We start from the raw sequence: 20672 nt of genomic DNA, 5'->3' as shown, positions 1-20672 counted from the left end.
TACATGAATTGCTAGTTATTAATGACTTTACCTCATAAGTAATTTCATTCTTGTCTATTGGAGCAAGAAATATAGAATATATACTAGAATGGTTGGTTTGAGAGATCTAAAGAATTTCTATCAGTCTCTAAAATATTTACCTACTCCTGCAAAATAGGTATTGGAGCTTTCAGAAACTAATTTTGGATTTAATATAATATTACAATTCCTGTCATTTAGTACTAGATGTCTAAAATAACTGGTTTCTTGCTGGAAACAAGATCCATAACATCACTCCCCAAAGCTGTCTGTTTGTTGGTATCATATTTAACTAACAGTAAACAGTTTATAGAAAATACTCATGTCAATAGCCATAATCAATCTGCAAGCAAACTTTAAAATAATCAGATATTATGGTGAGCCGTAACCAGGGCCGTCCATACCTTTGCCAATCTCCCTTCACTGTCAGAATCCACGCCCCTTTCTAAAAAGTTCTATTTCAAGAGTGATTTACTGAGACTGCAGTATTAAATTTCTCAAATTATATGCAGATCTGCCAAAATTAACAATAACCATATTTGTGGATGGATATTTGTGGTTGTTTAAAGTGAAGTGCTAGTGTTTCTAGTGTTATTTTAGTCAGACAAAAAAAAAAAACCATTAAAACAAGATTTAAGGAACATTAAAGATATAAATACGGACAAACTGAAAAATCAGCTATTGCCAAACATGCATTTGAAACAAACCACACCTTTAAAAACTTCACATTATTAAAACAAGTCCATAAACAAGAACTCGACGAATATGAAACATTATACATAACAAAACAAAAAGATAAAATATTAAACAATGATTTTGGAAAATTGATATTTCCAATAAGAAGAGCTCCTCCTCCTTCATTGAAAGTTTTTACTGTTTGAATAGTATTCACCAACGTATTAGAGCGAAAAGAAAATATTGTTGTGGATTATGATAAAAAAAATAAAAGTTTTCTGTTTAAAATTTAAATTTTCTCTACTGTAACTGCTCATTATTAAAAAAATAATGAAAGTAAAAAGTCATTTACGGCATTGGTTATATCTCTCTTAAAGAACGACATAACGTACTACAAATTGAAATTTATAAGTTAGTAAGTAAAGGAGTAATTTATTTTTTTGTTAATCCTTAAGAAATCTATTATCCCAAGTATACTGTGGGAAATAAGATGGTCCTTATAGAGTAGAAAATGACTCCCACAGTATTGTGTGACGACTTGTTTCTCCATTTCAAATAGTGGCAGGAATGTGACGTGCGATAATTTGGTTTATATCTCTGCACCTCGCACATGACCTACTTCACACCATAGGTTAACACTAGTAGGAACCTTCAACAAAATTTGTAAGCCCGTTGACTGAGGTGTGTTTGCATTTAAAGATAATTTAACCTTTGTGCCATAGAAGCCACAAAATAGTTTTGGATTTATCAACACTGCATCTTGAGAATTACAACGTGGTTTATATTGAGGGCAGAAGTATGGACAAACCTGGTATAACTTTGGCTTACAATAGCACCAAGTTATGGGTATAGTGGATGAAAATGTGGTATAACGTAGTGAGAATCACTTGTAGATTGGACATTGGTTGTTTGCTTTTCTTTCCTCGACATTGCAGGAATAAACGCATACGTAATTTACAAAAGGAACTCAGGTTACACACTAGATAGAAAGGAATTCCTGAAAACGTTGTTTAGAGAGCTTCAGATGGTCGTTTACGAACAAGGCAACTTGCAAATAATACATTCTGAAGTAGGGACAAGCAAGATAAGAATTCAAAATATAACTCTACAAGTTACAGTATGCTCAGATCCTTCACAGGTTTGTAAGATAATATAATGACTATTTTTCAAATGTCATTTATTGACATTACTACGAAATCAAATTTTTTTAAATCTCAAGTTGTAGTGGCGGAGAGTTTAGAGACTGATACGCTTCATAGTATCCCTTGCTTTAAATTTAGCTTTGTTGATAAGAAAGTTAAAAAAGTAATTATCGATTTGATAAATTCATATAGTTCTGTAAAGATGGTATTCGTGTGACGCTCCTCAAAAAAGCTTAACTAGTCTTTTTCATTAATTTCTAAAATTTTTCCCAAATAAACTTAAAATATGAAAACCTTTATAAAAAAAATGAACAACAATCTCGAACATACATAAAAAGGTAGTTTATAATTAACTTGTATACTTTCTTGATAATAACCACCGATTTGAAACTTTTCAATGTAAATTTCGAAGTTGGAGCTCTGTTATAACATCCTCAAAATTTATAGAATCAATTATTGATTAGTCTAGATAGAAAACGTAAAGTAGTTCGTTTGTTTATGGATCTGAGTGGGGCATTTGACTCGATATTTAATGAATAATTACGTATTACTAAAATTGGATAATTTAGAAATACAATAGAGCGATGAACTGGATAAGGTCATACCTTCACATTAGAAAACAATCTGTGGAAATTATTCAAATTAAAAAATTCCTACCAATCCTCAACGCAAGAAATAAAATATGGAGTGCCTCAAGAATATTTCTTGGATCATTTGTTATTCAACTCAGTAAGGTTAGTAAATTATGTCTATATGCTGATGACACTGTAATTTGAAAATTCCTCAGCTATTATTAATGAATAGAAACCAAAGCAAACTAGGACATAAATTTATTATATAACTTCTTGAGCTATAATAACCTACTCCTAAATGCAGACAAAATTAATTTAATTCATTTTCAAACTAGGCAAACTACAAATGAATGTCACTCTCAAGTCATAATTCGTAATAAAATAATTAAAAAACAAGGAAGAATTACATTTTTGGGTTTAGAAATAGACAAAACTTTGAAATGAAAAATTCATGCAGAGAAATCACTTTCCAAATCAATCTTCTTCGTGTTTATATGCATTTATTAGACTTAGAAACCCGTGTGGAAAAGAAACCTTAAAGGTTGTTTATTTTTTGTACACTCACTCAATAACATCTTTTGGAATTTCACTTTATGGCGCTACTGCTGTAAATAATCTAATTTCTGTTCTAAATATGCAGAAGAAAGCCATTAGAACCATTTTAATCTTCACAGTAGGAGTAGGACATCAGTTAAAGAATATTTTAAAATAGAAAATATGACAGTTCCTGGGATGTATATTTTTGAAACTATGTCGTCAATCAAAAGCATATTTCAGGAACTTGTAGGAAAGAATCACAACTTTTATTCCACAAGAAATCATAAAAATATAGCAATAAACTCTTACATCTTTTTTTTAAACAAAGCTTAAGTATATTTGATCAAAATTTTACGAGGCTACATTCAATAAATTTAAAAGGTTTCTGATTAATAAGGCCATACATTCCCTTGATGAATTATTATGTGATGATACTGGAAGTAAGGTAGTCTATAATTGATAGTTTTGTGGCCTAAACCGTTTTAATTATAATTTTTTAGTTGTAAAAATGTTATTTTAAACTTGCTCTATTTTCTGCGATATACTTCTTTTTAGTATATGCATTCTTGTTTCTTACATAGTATAGACCTAAATTAAAATCCTGACACTATTCATGTATTTTGGTTTGTAAACTGAATGAATACAGTTGTTTTGAATGTAACTGTTAGACAAATTAATGTATAGACTTAAATGTACTAACAATGTACAAAAATAAGATAACACTTTTAATAGGCTACCGATTAATTTGAGAAATGTAGTTAGTAATAATAAATTTAAAACAAAATTAAAAAGTATATGATGTTAAAACTTCTTTATTCAACTGAGTGGTGATTCAGAAGTCACGTTTCAAGCTGTTGGTTCCCAGGTTGTGTTAGAGAAGATTATTGCCCCAAACTTCACCTAATAAAATCAGACATTCTTTGACTTTTTTAAAATTATGTCATAAAAATTAAATTTCTAAAATTCTTAGATAATTTTGTAATATAGAATCAGATTATAAGAATATTTTCAGTGATTCTGGAGTTAGGAATAACAGTAACAAAAATTCCTACTTCCACATATCTTGTTCCATTGATACCACGCTAATAACCTTACAGTCTGCCATAGAGGTAAGAGCGAGATCCAATGAATGATAAGATGACCTATCGTCATTAGAAGAAACCCACAGCTTTATACATCATTACAAACTGGGTTGGAAGTCCATAGTAACCTTCAGCAGAAGCATCCTCCTCATTTTTATCTAGACAACGGGAAGTCCTCAAGCACCCCTGTAGTTAGTTTGTAATGATCATTCAGATAAGAAAATGACCAATCCATGTTTGGCACTATACAAATGTACTAGACCCAAAATAATCCAGCAGAGTATAACCAAGTATTTCTCTTAATTAACTAAATAGTATGGGCTGCAATGTGGCTCTCTTGAGGAACACCACACCATAGAATCCACTGCTACGTAAAATTTTTTAGATTTAGTTTAAAATTGTCAGCAATACATTCTAATTCAACATAAACACATTTTTAGTTAAAGATAGCTAAATTCTATTTTAAAATCCCTAAATCCATTTATTTTTTATGTGGATTGTCCCGGAGTACACCTGGTCATTGAGATCTAAAGTAGTAATATATCTCTGATATCGTAAGACACCAGTTTTTCTTTTAACTGTATTAGAAAAATCTCAACTGAACTGGTATGAAAGCCTATGAATTAACATGATTTCAAATTATTGAAACTGATCTCAATCTATATTGATTTATCCTCAGAGTTCTGGAAATCATATGATTCTTTTCGCAACCAGATAAAGAATGAAATGAATCAATGACATTATTCATTATTTATTCACTCAAGTATATATACAAACCATACGGTGGAGAAATAAAATACAGAAAAATTGTATAAAAATCCATGTTAAGTTTATTTAAAAAAATATACCACATATATACAAACAGTTCATTATTTAAATTATATACAAATAGAGGTATAATAATACAATATTTTACAAAAAAATAAATACATGCATTTTGTCATGGATTTTTACAAATTAATTAACAGCAATAACAGTTATGTCTATTACTAATAGCTTATCTGAATCCTATGTTACTTTTTTGAATGCAAAATGTTATTGGATCATATTAAGTTAAAAAATTAAAATTGTAAAATTATATACGGTTTTCTTCACATTCTCTTTGTTCATGTATTTTAACTTTATTTAAAAATTTACTATATATTATGATTTGCATATACATATTATATGCATTTAATGAGATAGAGGTTTTTGAGATACAGTATATTACCTTTTCAGGCAACAAAATAGATATGAAAAAAGATTACTGAAATAAAATGTATATATACTAACAGTTAACATCTCGATAAGACTTACTATGATGATGATTTCCCACAAATTTAATTAACATATATCTACTGAGCTCATACACTTTCCTGCAGTTCACAATTCAATATTTATACACAATTTTTATTACAAAAAATGAAAATGTAACGAATAATAAGTTTTATTACTCTTCTGTTCCAAAATAATAATTTAGACTAATTTTCATACCAATATACAATAAATTATTTTAGCTAAATTAAAATATCCTTTTGTTGTACAAATCGTTTAAAATATTTAAAAACTCATAATAAGGTCACATACTTCAAATTGATTTTCTAACCTCTTAACTATACGAGTAAAATGGATCAATGTCGTATCAGATTCACATTTTGCCTTGAGATAAAATGTTTCCTCTTACACATTGTGGAGAGAGGAGGAAATCTAGAGTCCCGTAACTGAGAGCCAATTTGCCCTGTAAAAGCACACAACCTGGTTTTTCTTGAAATCGATAAGAGGAATTTTTCTCTACGAATGAAATTGATCAGAAATAGTCTATAAGAAATAAATCGATCTTCAGCCATGCTAATTTTGGGGGAGGTCGAAATGAGAGGGTATTAAAATGTTTAACAATATGAAATGATAATTTTAATCACCAATTCCTAGCTTGATACACTTAAAACTGGCTGTCAAACCAGAGATAATAGCTATACTGTTTTCAAAGAACTACATAAAACGACTAAAAATCTCCACTTAAAGCGTTTGCATAAGGTTAGCTGACACTTATTTAACATTTCTGTGTTTGGCAGTTGGTTTTGAAGTGTCAAGCTAAAAAAATATGATCCGAGAATAAAATTATTATTTCATTTCTTAATCCTTTGATATCCTCCTATTTAAAATTCCACCAAGACCAGGGCGGAGGAAAATTCTTTCTTGGGAAAAACTTTTCTATTGATTTAAAGAAAAACCGGGTTGCATGCATAAGTATAATGATTTTGACTCTCAGCTCCTAGACTTTTAGCATTTGAATAGTACTATATTAATTGCAATGGTTTTTCAATGCTTAAATCTACACCGTTATTTCTAAACACACCTATTCAATTGTCTTAGCAAATTTGCTGTTTATACTTTAAGGCACTTTTAGGCCAACATTAGTCTAATTAGAACAAAATTAAACTAATTTATAAAAACAGATAATGATTTCTTTCTAAAAGCAGTAATTTTACATATAAATTATCAACTTAATCCAAAAGTTTGTGTATATTGTGTATGGTAAATCTTTCATACTCATTTATAATAAAATTAATTAACCTTTCATTTACAAATGTGAGATTACCAAATATTCTCAAAAACAAGAATAATAAATATGTGCTTAGCATTGGAATATGTACTTATATCAAAACACAATCTTAATTAACATCAACAAAAAATGTTATTTACTGTCAATTTATTTGTGGGCAACCTACAGCTACAAGTTATGACAGTGACGAAAATGTCACATTGATATGCATACAATAGTGATTATGCAAACTCTGTTTCATGAAACTAGGAGACAAATAAATAAGAGCACATGGTAGATTATGGTGAGCACCTGGGGGATACTCGGTAACTATGGATAAGTACATGGTACTCAGGTCTGTATTAATATAAAGGCAAGTATGAGTATTTCTCTCTATTATACATTACACGCCACCTTAGGTAATTAAACTAGTAATACTTATATTTAAATAAATAAATCCTCAGACAGAAAAACACTGACAGAGCTAAAATATTAAGTATTTTCCTTACTTAAATAATCGTATTTGGACGGTTTGGTATAGTAACATACAAACAATATCAGTATTATTTTATGGTCTATAAAATCTGTCTACAATGTAGATAAAATTGGTGAAATAACAGTTTTATTTTAATTATAAAATTCCACTTCAAACATACTGAGCGAATTTTATCACATTTTACTAAGCACACTAAAAACAAGTTATTTGTCGGGACAAAAGACAGGCCTATCTTGTAATTTCCAAGCTCTCCTTACTTGGAAGTTAAAATGAATTATTTAATAATAATTTTTGATCCGAAACATATTATGGAAAAAATATTATTCACATTTTTACCCAACTGTGATGATAATTGCTCAGATTTATACTTTTTACAAAATAGTAACAATGTATACTCGATTTTCAATCAAACATGGTTGTTAATGTTCATTTCTTGAACATGGAAAATATTTCATGATCTTCCAAGTCTTGAAAAAATTCTTCTTAACTTAAAATCTCATTTTTTTAATGGTTCATGTTTTTATACACATGTTGTGTTTCTGGATTTTCCTAATACCTCTCGGGAGTTTGTTCCAGGAGTTAAAACTCCATCTAAAAACATTGTAATCAACTCCTTGCTATACTTTGATTTAGTGATTTGTGGCATTACAAAAAAATATGAAGACTAATGCACTATTTAATTCAAAGAGAATAAGTTGATCTTTCTTCCTAAAATATACCAGGTACTACATTATGACAAAGCGAAGTTACAGCTTATATACAAATAAAAAGGTGAAGTGATATCAAGAGGTTTGTATAACATTTTAAGAAGAAAACAAGAATGTGACTTCTAGTATTTATAATATTAGTTGGTGACAACCAACATACTGTGTTTGTCCAGATTTGCTATTTTAAACTAATTTGGTCAAGCACAGTTTGTCATAAATATTCAATAATACAAATTTATTTATGATATTGTACTAGTGTTATGAATTTTAAAATACAAATTACATTTTTATCAGTGAAATAAAACTTATCATTTAACTCTTTGACAACTGGTTTATAATAGCACTGATTATGCTACAGGATCTAATTAAGTGTAACAAAAGTGCAGAGTTTAATGTTTAAACGCTTTATGCCAATTTGTATACCAGGTGTCCCAAAAACCCAACCCGTTTTAATTTTGGAACAGAAATTCATCAGTCAATATCCATTGGCAATTGTACGGGTAAGTTAACATTGTTAAATGTAAGCCCCATCGAGAGACATTTTTTATTTCAAAGAAGAAGAATGCAGCAAACCAGAGGTCTATGTATCAATCCAGTAAAAATGGTGACCTGTCAATGTTTTAATCAAAAAGATACAATAATAGTAATATTTTTACTAACTATTTTGTTTTAATAATTAGACAACACAAAAATGAATATCATTAATTTTAAAATTTGGTGGGTGTTTAAAAGTAGTTTTTAACATAACCTCCCATCCTAAATTTAGGGCTGGGGTAGAAGTTCTCATATATTAAAAAAATGTGATTTTAAATCTTATAACAATCTACCTACGGATAATGGTGATTATATTTTGTTCAAAACATAATACAGGGACACCTGGTATAATGCATCTACATTTCTGAACCACTGAATTTCAAGTTAGACCTGTAACTCTAAAGTATTTGTGGACTAAAGTTTGCTGGAAGAAATAAATCACAGTTTGATGACTAAAATAAGGTCTGGAGAGGTTCTAGATCCATTTGGAAACACTCTATATGGCTATTTTACTCAAATTGGTAAAAAATACAAGCATCATTTTATATTTACTATATATTCCGAAGCTAAAAGTTTTGAACTAAGTTCAACAATGTAACAATGAAGGACAATAATTTATGACAAAATATAGAACTCCTAACATTAATAATAAATACAAATTACTTAATTTAATTTGTACAACCTAAAGAGCCAGAAATAGAAATAAATTAATAATAACTAACTAAATTTAACTGACATACACGCACAGGTCTATTCCCTTATATATCATGAGAATTTGTACATAAGCTAATTAACCTTGCATGTAGGTAAGCATGTTTAGGGTCTGCTGTGCATTTGAATGATTTTAACAAACAAGCTACGGCTAAGATGCAGAACATCCTTCATACAAGTTTTCACATTTTTCCAGTAACCTCAATACAGGATTGATATTGTAAGGAAACAAATCCTTGGAAACTAGTCTGTCAATAGCAAGTCTGAGCCGAATCAAAACGCTCATGGTATTATCCAGCTCTTGAGCACACACACTTACAAATTCTGTCCAATTCCGTCGGACGTATTTCAGTAACCGGAGCAAATACAACAAGAAACAGGTCTCATTGCTCACCAGCAGATCGAGAAGCACATCTGGGTCATGAGAGACAGTTTGGAGGAATTCGACAAACGTGGATATTGGGCTTAGTATTCTTCTCAAGTCGGGAAGAGTCGTCTCCCTGTAGCACAGACCAACAGTGACATCTAGGCAACACACCATGGACTCAATGAGTGCATCATCTTGATCGGTGAACAATTGGACGACCCACTTGGCAACAGGCGTCTCTGGATGGTAAGGAAGTAGAGCTTTGACACAGAGGTCCAGTTGCCTCAAAACTTCTCTGATACTCCGCTCGATAACGGCCATGTCAGCGTCAGCATCTTCTGTTTCCGACCCTAAGGAACTGTCACTAGAGGAATCAGACCGTGTTTCTTTCACTGTCACTGCCACAGCTTTGAGTACAAGTAGAGCAGCTTTCTGTAGCAGTGGTCTGTCTCCATCTCCTCCTCCTCCTACAAAACCTCCACTACTACCTCTGTAGGGCAAGGAGTCCAGTAACCTCCAATCCTTGACACTCCTGACTATCAGGTGAGCTAAGGCACATGGTTCATCGTCCAGAATATCTTGCAAAGCCAAAGTACTTCCATAACATAACACTTCATTAAACAATCCCAGTAGATGTTTCCAAATGACTGGAGGAACACCCGAATTCAGCAAGGCGACAAAACTGTCTATATGGTCATAGAAAGGTTTTGTATCAACAACGGATAGGTTGGCTTTTACAGAAATTATCATTTCCCATAGGTCTAAGAAAGTGACTATAGTGGACTCATATGTTGATGAATATGAGGATATAAGGCTATCAAATCTATTGACGATGGTCGGCCATTTAGATTCCAAAGCCTTTATGCAAAGGCATTTAATCTGACTACTGTCTAAGCTTTCTGGATCGTTCACACTTAAGGCATGACAGGATGCCACATGCTCGTCTTCTCCTCTTTGCTCTAATGGGTGTTCGTCACAATCTTTCCATTCTATCACTCGTTTAATCACCTCAAGTGAAAAGGACACCTTCTGAGGGTTTGAAATGGACAGAGCATTTTCAGTCAATCTATCCAGCCATCTTGGATCTACATGAGCTCTAGAAACTAAGAAAAAAGCTGAGAGTGCTCTACCAGCAGAGAAACAAACAAACCGATCCGGGTGATCTGCTAACTCTATCAGATGATCGACCAGCCCATACTCGTTTCTTATCAGAGCATCGCACACATCACCGATGCGAGAACACAACACTCCTTTGGCATTCTGTTTGATGGCGACCTCACACAGAAGTTGTACACAACTGACAAACTGTAAGGTCCTGTTCCTATTCCATTCTGCTACCACTGCATGTCTGAAGCCCTGCATGTCTTCTTCACAAACTATTCTCATACCCTGGAATGGTTTGCGCAAGCAGCTCTCCGACATTGAGCACAAACATTGGTTTAATAAGTTACGTTGAAGCAACTCTAAATCTTCATTGCAGCTTTCATTGCAACTTTCGTTGCAACTATCTTCTCTTAGCTTCTGTTTTTTCTTTACAGGTTCACCCATGCCTGGTACCGAGAGCGGTACAATACTTCCTTTCTTAAGTACCATGAACTCTGATTTAATAAACTTTGCTCTGACAATCAAGTGTCATTCCGGAATACTTCACTTCGAGAATCTGGAATATGGGATATTATGCAATCCAAAATATTGACAAGCATCGTAACTCATCAGTATCTTTCTTACTGGTTTTCCCCTGCTCTCTTCCATCAATCTGTAACAAAAATATAAAATGAAATTATTAAACAGCATAGTCAATACCTGTAATCGATATATACATTAGAAAATGGTTGTAACCGTCCATTGTAAGTTTATGGACTGTACTGTCTGTAGTTTTTTTAGTTCCTGTGACTGTAGGTGAACAACCTTGAAGCCATTATTCTATGCACATTCATAAAAACAAAAAATTTAGTAATTTTATAAAATAGGTCTCCACATCTACTTAATGATATTACCTTATGATGTAAAATAAAATAGATAATCATTAGAGTCAGCATTCTGCATTGCATTTATAAAAACTATGGTTTAGGAAGCCAACTTTCCTTTCCAATACCATCATATCAAAGACATCTCCGTATCTGTTCAGCATCTTCAACAGGTAAAAGATATCAACGTGAATATTATGTAATTTATGATTAAATTTGGTTTTCTATTTGTATTTAGAAGTTAAATGGCAAAGAGAACTTTACCATCAAAGAGTAAGGTTTCAGTTTAACACCTGTTGACTAATGATGGGTCTTCATAGCGAGGCCGAAATATTTAAAGAATTTTGCAATCTTTCAACATGGCATGAAAATAAATAAATTTTACATTTTATGACTCCGACCTTACAAGTTAAAAAAAAAATAGTGGTGTAGGATGCCTGTCTCTACATTCAGCCATAGAATATTTATGTTTAACGGTAAATAGTTTTCATTATCTAGATTATTTAAATTTATTTTTGAGATTGTCAATGAGAATGGATATCCACTGGCTATTGATACTGTTTAATTATACTGATTTTCTATAATGATCTGGTGTGAGAGGGATACATTATACTATTGTACTACCCCATCGTACTGCAGACAGCGAGTTTCTGTGAGTACAGGTGAAAAGATATGGCCCATACAATGACAATCAGTCAGTAGTATTTCTATGTATATTAAATACAGATGAATGATTAAGGTATTATGATACGAGTTCAAGTAGGAATTAATTCCCATTGAAGAAGATGGCTGTGCCACCAACATATTGATAATCAAAAATTATTTTGTCTCTATAACAATCTATCAACATTAGAGAATGTGTACCAATTTCCAGCATTGTTCAAGTATGAAAAAGAATAAATAACACAGGTGATTACATTGCTAAGCTGTTGCCGCACTTAAAAAACTTGGTGAAACAACAGAAACACACTGATTTAATGAAACAGAAACAGAACCCCAACTAAGAATTAAAAACAACCCCATATTATATATATACATATTATATATATATATATATATATATATATATAGCCTGATCTAATTATACATATGTACTGTATATATAATAAACAATATATATATATATATATATATATATATATATATATATATACAAAAGAGATAAAAAAGCCAAATAGATTACACACATTAATACGAAATTACATGTGTAGCTGGGGGTAACTGCTATTTTGAATACATTAGTAACATTAACTACCTGTTATCAAATGTTCAAAATAAATGCCAGAGGTATAAGAGTTATAGTTTGTTTTATAATTTTATTTTAAAGAGCGTAGTAGTCCATGCAAGGCTGTCAAGAACCATAGTGAGTCCCGAGGCAAAAAATAGGCCATGACCTCCCCACATATTGCTCAATCTTTTTTTTTTACCTACAAACTCTTCAAGTTGTACTAAAATGAGTGTACTTACTAATTAGGTACTAAAGAATGTTTGTAAAGAACCGTAATTTCTTTGTGAATTACTTCAGTTTTGATCTAGACCAATAATTAATGTAGAAGCTGAGAAACATTCATAATTTTTAATACAGAACATACTTTTACCTACAAAATTTTATATCGTTTTAGCATGTGAAAGTATGACGAGTATTATTATTGTACGAGTGAAAGTATACATCACATTACAAAATTAAGAGAAAAATACTGTGCTCATAAATAAGATGTCATAAATTACGAAAAATTTGTGAGGAAGACAATAGGCAAGAACTTGGAGAACAAAATAAAAAAGTCAAAAGCACATTGGTGTTTATAACCTAATAGACTATTTGCTTTGCTTAATTCTTAATATTGCATTGTCATAATTTTATTCAATTAAACTTATTAAATAAAAACTAAGACTAAGGACTGAGATTTTTCTAAAGTAACTGCCTTTAGATACGGTTAGTGAAAGTAAACTAATGAACACATGTTGAACAAATATAATTTTGTAGGTACTTAATTATAATGACTTGCCTTCCAATACATTGGGGTGAGAATGTCAAAACTGATTTTGTAGCTACTAAGTTAACTAGAGACAAAGTAATACAATGATAATTTAAATATTCCATAACATATTAAACAGTGGACATTTTTATTAATATATTTTAGTTGATTACATGAGCCTGAAGGACAAAATAATATGTTTTTAAATTATTTAAAAAATATCAAATCAAGCAAAGCAATCCTCTGATCCTTATCTACAATTTTTTATTATGTGATAAAGGTAGGGTAAGTAAGAACAAACATAATTTAAAGAAAAAGTTAAAAATTAACCTTTATAAGCTGTTTTACGATCTAAGCTTAAATTTAGACACTACCTCAGGGAATGTTTTTATATTCCTGCCAGAAGAATGCCCGGGTAATCACGTTGGACATTCTGGCATGGAAATTTACCGATCAAGCAGAAAAGAAAAATGTTCCTAGAACTAGTACCGGTACCTAAATTCAAGCTCAGATCATGTAAACTTTTGTATAGGTTTAATGTAAAGTTTTTTGATCTATAATACATACTTATCTACCTACATCATGTCATAACAAAAACAGTAGTACATGGGGACCACGGATTAACATAACTTCATTCGATATTTGTGATAATTATTCTTAGCTTATATTGTTTTCCCGACACCTATAATAGACTCTTTTCTCAATATACTTGACTAACAATATCATTGAGAAATGTTAGAGTCATACAGTTTTTACATGAAAAGATTTTATAAATGTAAGGTCTAGTTAAGAATTCATTCAGTGTGTAGAACATATGGTCATAAAGCCAATAGCAAACATCAAAATGTTCTTTTTAAAGCTTTTTTATTGTCTTTCAGATGTTTCAGCAGCTTTTAAAACAGTTACATTTCAGTATATAGTTTTTTTTTAATAAGGGTGTTCTGTGTACTGGTTGAATTAAATCTCCTCCTTGTCTAATGTAGTGGTTGAGCAGATGTCTTTGTTTTGGAGGATCTTTAGTTATGCAGAACAGAATAGTTTCCAGGATGTAGATGGATGTTACTGTTAGTATTTTCCAGTTTTTGAAAAGGTTTCTACACCTGTCTTTAGGTTCTATCCCAGACATTACTGCTTTTTTCTATATACTAGAGCTCTGTAGAGATTAGCACCAGAAGAAGCACCATAAACAGTTACTCCTTAGCACAATTTATTAAATAACGCATAACATATAGTTCCTCTTGCTTCATGAGTACAGTTGCCTTGGTTCTCTTTAACACAAAAAATGCTGAGTTAAGCTTTAGGCAGAGGCAGTCTATATGGTTTTTTTCAGTACATGTTCTCATCAAGTATTATGCAGAGATATTTAATTTCATCAGCTGACAGTTCAGTTTTAATTGCCTTTTTAATGCTCCAGATTAATTTGTTTGGTGTTTTCTTGTTGAAATCTGTTTATTTCCAGTTCATTAACATTTCTTCTTGCAGTAACTGAGACCTGATCGGTTTTTTAGCAGTTTGTAGAACTGCTGAAACCATAGATTGGTCAGCCTCATTGTGTGCTTCCGGGCTACGCAAAAGGCCCTTGAGGCCTGAGTGTATGACAATAGGCCCCCCCATACAAGGAGAAGTAAAACTGTATTACCTGCGTACTAGATCATTTTACTATATCCATTAGAACTCAGAAAAGACATTTATAAATAAAGCAAATAAAACTGGTCCAAGGACCGAGGTTTGTGGAACTACATTACTTGCTGGTAGAGGGCAATATTTAACAGATCGTCTGAGTCACTTGATTTTTTCCTTTAAAAAGTAAACCAATTAGTGCACTAGTAAACCAATTAAGTGCTTAATATCCAATGCTAAGGTTTCGGTGTTTGGTCCTTATAAGTTCTCCTTACCAAAGCAATAAACAACCTTACTACAAGCCTTAAGGTAAAAGCTGGTGACGGTGTTGCTGACTTTTTCATATTGTTGATTATATATTCAAACAAAGTAAATAATCATAGTAGTGGTACAACTTTTCCTGAAGAATCTATATTGTTTATCTTTTAGTAACTGGCTCTTTCTTGGATACTTTAATGAGTCTAGTAAGGATTACTTTTTCCGTGAGTTTTGAAACTGATGAGAGCAGGACATTGATCTATAATTAGCAATGTTTTGAGGGTCCCCTTCTTAACATTTTGGATAGATTTTGCCAATTTTTAACTTGAATGAAATTATTCCTTACCAATGGATCTGTGATTTTTACAATGATGTTAGAAGTTTATCTGAATAATATTTAGGGACCTTTGTTGATATTTCATCAATTCCAGCAGAGGATAAGATTCCCGAGACATAATTTTGTCCATCTCATCATCTGCTGTTGGATCCAAAGTAGTTAGAGTCTCCCTTGGAATTGCTTGGGGATGTTGAGTGGCTTGTACTGGACCATTGTATCTCTTATTTACTTTAAGGTGCTTCTTCAGCTATGTTTGTCAACTATTCATGAACACAATTAGCTATTCTTTCAGTATCTCTCAACAGTTCTTTCTATTTTAGTAAATTCAGGGTCTATCTTTCTTTCCCTCTGTTGCTTATGGGTTTCAGAAGTTATCTGCTTGGCTTCCTGTAAGTTTTTGGTTGTTATTTTCTGCATGAAGTTGTCTTTTGCACATCCAGTTAGCACTTGTGTTTTCAGATAATTATCTCAAATGTTATTAAAAATGTTCACTTTGTACTTACTTACCTATATCACGTAAACACACATAGTAGATGGGGACAGAGGATTACTTTATTTCATTTAGTTTTTTTTACATATTTTGTCATTCCGACACATGAATCTGATATGTTAATAAAAAAATTCATTTTGTAATATAGTACAATATTAAACAAAATTTAAGTTGATGTGTATCACAAATCACAAAGTTTTGACATGAACAAATGATTAAACATTTTTTTCATCCACTTATAGACTATTTTGTCTTTCCGAGACTGGTTTTTGTCTCAAATATATTTTTAAATGTTCACTTTGTAATATATTTCACTCTTTCAAAAATTAAAACTGATAGTCTATTGTAATTGCAAAGAAATACCCTGTTTCACAATATTATAGCTTTGTCTCCAATGGATTAAGAGAACAGTAAAATCTCAACTAATTGAATAAAAACAAGAAATTTTAATTCTTCATATAATTTTGAAACTCCGCTCCACCCTATCATTTGGCCTGTGTCCAAGTCATTGAGGTTTGAAAACTGTGATTCAATGTTTATTATCTCTTTTGGAGAAACTTTTATCCAATGAAAAGTATTAGGTATAGATTTATTTTATTTATAAAAGGGTAGGAGCTGACAAAGAATTGACAAAGTGTGTATCCAATTCCTGTACAGATTTTAAGAGGTAATTGTTTAAAAGCACCTAGACAGTACCTGTTGTGTATGTGAAGGTGACCTCTCATTTGAAATTATTTTCTAGGTAACCTTAAACTTATTAGTAGTTTTCTATGTAATTTGCACTTAAAAGCCACTTTTTAGTCTGAGTAAGGTGTTTGTTGCACAATTAGCATATTAATTTAATTTCTACAAACAATGATTAGATTTTATTTTATTTAAGTAATCATATACAATGTTTAAATTTTTAATGTGGATTAATGGCTTATTTCCTGGAATAATTAAAGAGCCTTAAATTTAGTCAAATATAAAAAATACAACTTGTTAAGTTAACCAATAAATAAAAGTTGATTTACCTTAGCAGACTTCAATTAGTTAAAATAGACTAATCCTTATTTTGGTAAAACACGACTGAACTTTAAGTTTAAATGGTGTGTCATTTAGACATTGATGTTGTCTCCTGTAGGTGACACCAAGAGACAAAATCAAAGATTCTTCAAACCTTGACATGAACACTGATGGCCAATGACATTTGTGATCAGACCTCAGGAATTTTTAGGGCTATATTTAATTGAAAGTAATATCTTGAGCAATGTTTTTTATATTGTCTCCAGGACTACATAGAAAATTTGATTATTATATGACCAAACATATATGGTTAATACTTTGAGAATTGTCTTATTTTTATAGTAATCCTTTCTACAGTCAGACGATGAAATACAAAAAAACTATGTAATTGCAAAAAAATAAAAAAGTTCCTTAAACTTGTCTATGGAATTAACGAAGAACATTTTATTAATCAAAATGGTATCCTATTTAGCTTAAACATATATATTTATAATAATGCCTCTGCAACCAGCGCACAATAGCCTATAAGGTGAGATCTAAAATTTATCACAACTTAGATGTCTATGGCAGTGGGATTTAATAAGTTACGGTCAAACATCTCTCTTGAGGCTTGCTAGAGAATGGACTGCTACATGACTACAAGTTAGAGATTTTAACCCTTTTTATGCCAAAGGCCTCGCTACAGGACAATGTAAAAATAGACTTGAGTGCAAAGAGTCTCGCTCCTTGATGATATTTACCTACATGAAAAGTGCAAGTCTCGGAATGTGACGATTTCTAATTCATTTATAGTGCCTCTATAACTTATATATCCCATACTGGCTGTCATCATATCTTTGGCTAATACATGAACTGAACTAACCTTTTCAACTAGCATTTCTACTTTTTACTAACTGTTAGATGATGTAAACAACTAAAAGTACGCTCTTAGTCACAACTCTTAGTTGATCGCTTTGTTGTGTTGTGACAAGTAGCATCAGAGCGTTTTATATGTTGTATAATTGTGCGCTTTTAATCATTTAAAGTGTTCCCTGTTTTTTTTTTATTAGGATAACAAACCGCTTGGCTATTTTTTAATAATTTTGTATGGGGAAATACTAGGTTTTTTTACATAAGATTTTAGGATGACTTTATTATGTTCTTTACCATGGAAGTATTGAAATTTCAAAATACATTTTTCTTGTACTTATTTTACCTCAAACTGGAATTTTATTTTTTCCATACAAAAGTTGCTGTATAAAATGATTTTTAATTTTTTAATTATATAAAAATCTGATTGTTATTTATTTTCTGATGCACAATAATTAATTTATTTTTCAAAAGAATTAAAAAGCAGCTTATTGAAATTAAAAAAGAAATATTAAGTAACTTTTTTCCAAAATCTTGCTTTTTGGAAAAATAATATCTAGCACTTAACTATTAAGTTAAAAAGAAATGTTGTTTATGGTTCAATATTAAGTTATTAGGCCTACACATGATTTTATATTGTTTTTAAATGCTTTTTATCATGAAAGTATTTAAATTTTTAAACTGTTTTTTATAAATTAGCTATTTCACTTCAAAGTGGATTTTTATTTTGTTTCTGAGAAAATGTTTGAAAGATTTTTTTATATTTGAAAAATAATATACAAATCTGAATGTTAGGCTACATAGTTTTTGGGTACCGTTCAAGAGAGTTAAAAAGGAGCTTTTTATGATAAAACAATTTTAGGGGGCTTTTCTCTAAAATCTTGTGATTTTGTCCAAAACACTCTTAGCACTTTTCACATAGTAACAAAAAACTTAACACTTTTCAACATGGATTGTTTTTACCTCTAACACTAAAAGGGTTAAATTCTGTACCTACTTCATATCACATTAAAATGAATACAATTAATTTGCTTTACATATAAAAATATAGCTTTCTTATGTTAACATTTTAAAAGCCTAAAACTTAATTCAACATCATTGTTCAAAATTTATTCTAAGTAAAAACGTGCTTGGAAATAAAGTCATTGTGGCAGGAACAGTGACGTACGTGTCTGCTTTGTTTTACAAGCAGTCATGTTTAACCTTGAAATTAAATAATATAAGTAGGCTAGCCTAAATGTTATTGTTTTGTTGTAATTATATATTCGTTTGTAAATTATATTAATATTTATACATTAATTTCTAAGATTGAAAACTAGGCAAACCATATTGTTCTTTGAAATATCTAGGCCTTACATTATTTGGTCCAACATTTTGCTTTCAATCCTTTGGATGGTCATGAATATAAATTATTTCATATCATTCGATAATTATTATCCTATTGTGTAAGTGACCGCTTATTAATACTGTAGTCGCTTTCCCAATCAGAAAGATTATTATAATTGTGTTCAGCAAGTGATTTTACAAGGCAGTTGGGTAAGTAAAAAATATAATGTTTCCACGAGTTACCAATTGTTTCATAGATAGGCTACAAAAGCTTTGAGATGTTCTGAAAAAACTGTTTTTACAGTTAAGAAATCAATATTCGGATACAGAATGACACCATAACACATTTTGTTCTGGTAGGCTATGCTAATTAATTTATAATAGGCCTAGGCTATTCAGTTATTTTCTAAATCTGACTTAACTTATAACATTATTCTAATGGGCCTGTGAAATTAAAAAATATTACTAGGGTATAGCACAATGTATAGAAATTACTACTAATATTCTTTGCTTAGACTAGGATATACATTCATATGATCCAAAGTGGCAGGCCAATTTATAGGCTATGCTAACATTCTTTAGTACATACAGTACTAAATGAAATATGGATAATGTATTGTAAAATCTATTACTGTTAACAAATAGTTAAACAAAGTTAAAGAAAGTAAAATATTAACTCCAAAATAGTGAAGCATAATTAGCTCCTATAAAATTGGCTTAGAAACTTACTAGACTAGCAAGTATGGCAACGTAAAGTGTTAGGGTGTCAGACAAAGTAAAACACGGAAATTTAGTGAAATGGGTTGGTCTTAAATACAGTTACTCACGTCTAATGATGAATCCAATCACATAAATCGATTCTAGTCACTCATAAAACAACACCAAAACACTTGTATAATTAAAATTCAGGTTTCATTCATTCAAGAAGAGAGTTGATCGTTGCTTTAGATAATAACAAAACCAGAAGATGAAACTAATTGACGACACTACAACACAGTCTTGATTCCCGAGACGACGGATTATTACACTTTCTTTTCAAATCAGCAATCCAAATATTGACACACGAAATTTAAATATGCTATCGAAAATAACTCACCAAAGCAATAATAATCTATTCCTTAAATTATCGCCATCTTGAACTATATGACGCCGAGTTCAAATTGTACACATGACATTTAACTTTAAATGTTAGTTCAACAACGTTTGTTTAAAAATAAATTGTCATCACGAAAACACTGTGAACGCTTTTATAGAAAGAATAAATACACATCTACTTGTCACGCTGAAGTAAAATTCCTTGTTTTTTTAGGTTTATAGTTTTAGACTTTGATTCGACTCTTTTGTACAAGTGGCATCCGGGTCTTTGCGCTGTTGCCGGTTGTTAATAAGGTCTTAAAATAACCTGGTTGAATCAAAGAATAAAACAATATTCTTTGTCTATTAATATTGTAACAAATTCATACAGTATGAAATCCATAATAT

At 30.9% G+C, this 20672-nt stretch overlaps 1 protein-coding gene across 2 annotated transcripts; it reads right to left on the bottom strand.

The window, feature by feature from the left end:
* Positions 1-4877: 4877 nt before the first annotated feature.
* LOC124364526 (protein lines) lies at positions 4878-20400 on the bottom strand. 2 transcript variants are annotated; one of them, XM_046820082.1, is made up of 2 exons: positions 20018-20400; positions 4878-11118 (listed from the first exon to the last, which is right to left on the bottom strand). In XM_046820082.1, the coding sequence occupies exon 2, from the start codon at positions 10953-10955 to the stop codon at positions 9147-9149; it is 1809 nt and encodes a 602-aa protein (XP_046676038.1). In that variant the 5' UTR covers positions 10956-11118; positions 20018-20400; the 3' UTR covers positions 4878-9146. The 2 variants fall into 2 exon arrangements, with proteins under 2 accessions (XP_046676038.1, XP_046676039.1); XM_046820083.1 differs by having other exon boundaries at positions 20287-20384.
* Positions 20401-20672: the final 272 nt, after the last annotated feature.

The sequence above is a fragment of the Homalodisca vitripennis genome, chromosome 6 (assembly GCF_021130785.1).
Source record: "Homalodisca vitripennis isolate AUS2020 chromosome 6, UT_GWSS_2.1, whole genome shotgun sequence".
Taxonomy (NCBI): domain Eukaryota; kingdom Metazoa; phylum Arthropoda; class Insecta; order Hemiptera; family Cicadellidae; genus Homalodisca; species Homalodisca vitripennis.
The sequence above is the reverse complement of the archived record's forward strand: the minus strand, read 5'-3'. Positions and strand labels throughout refer to the sequence as shown.

What these genes read in the sequence shown, in the direction of transcription:
- LOC124364526 (XM_046820082.1), bottom strand. Translation starts at nt 10,955, where the DNA reads ATGGTACTTAAGAAAGGAAGTATTGTACCGCTCTCGGTACCAGGCATG.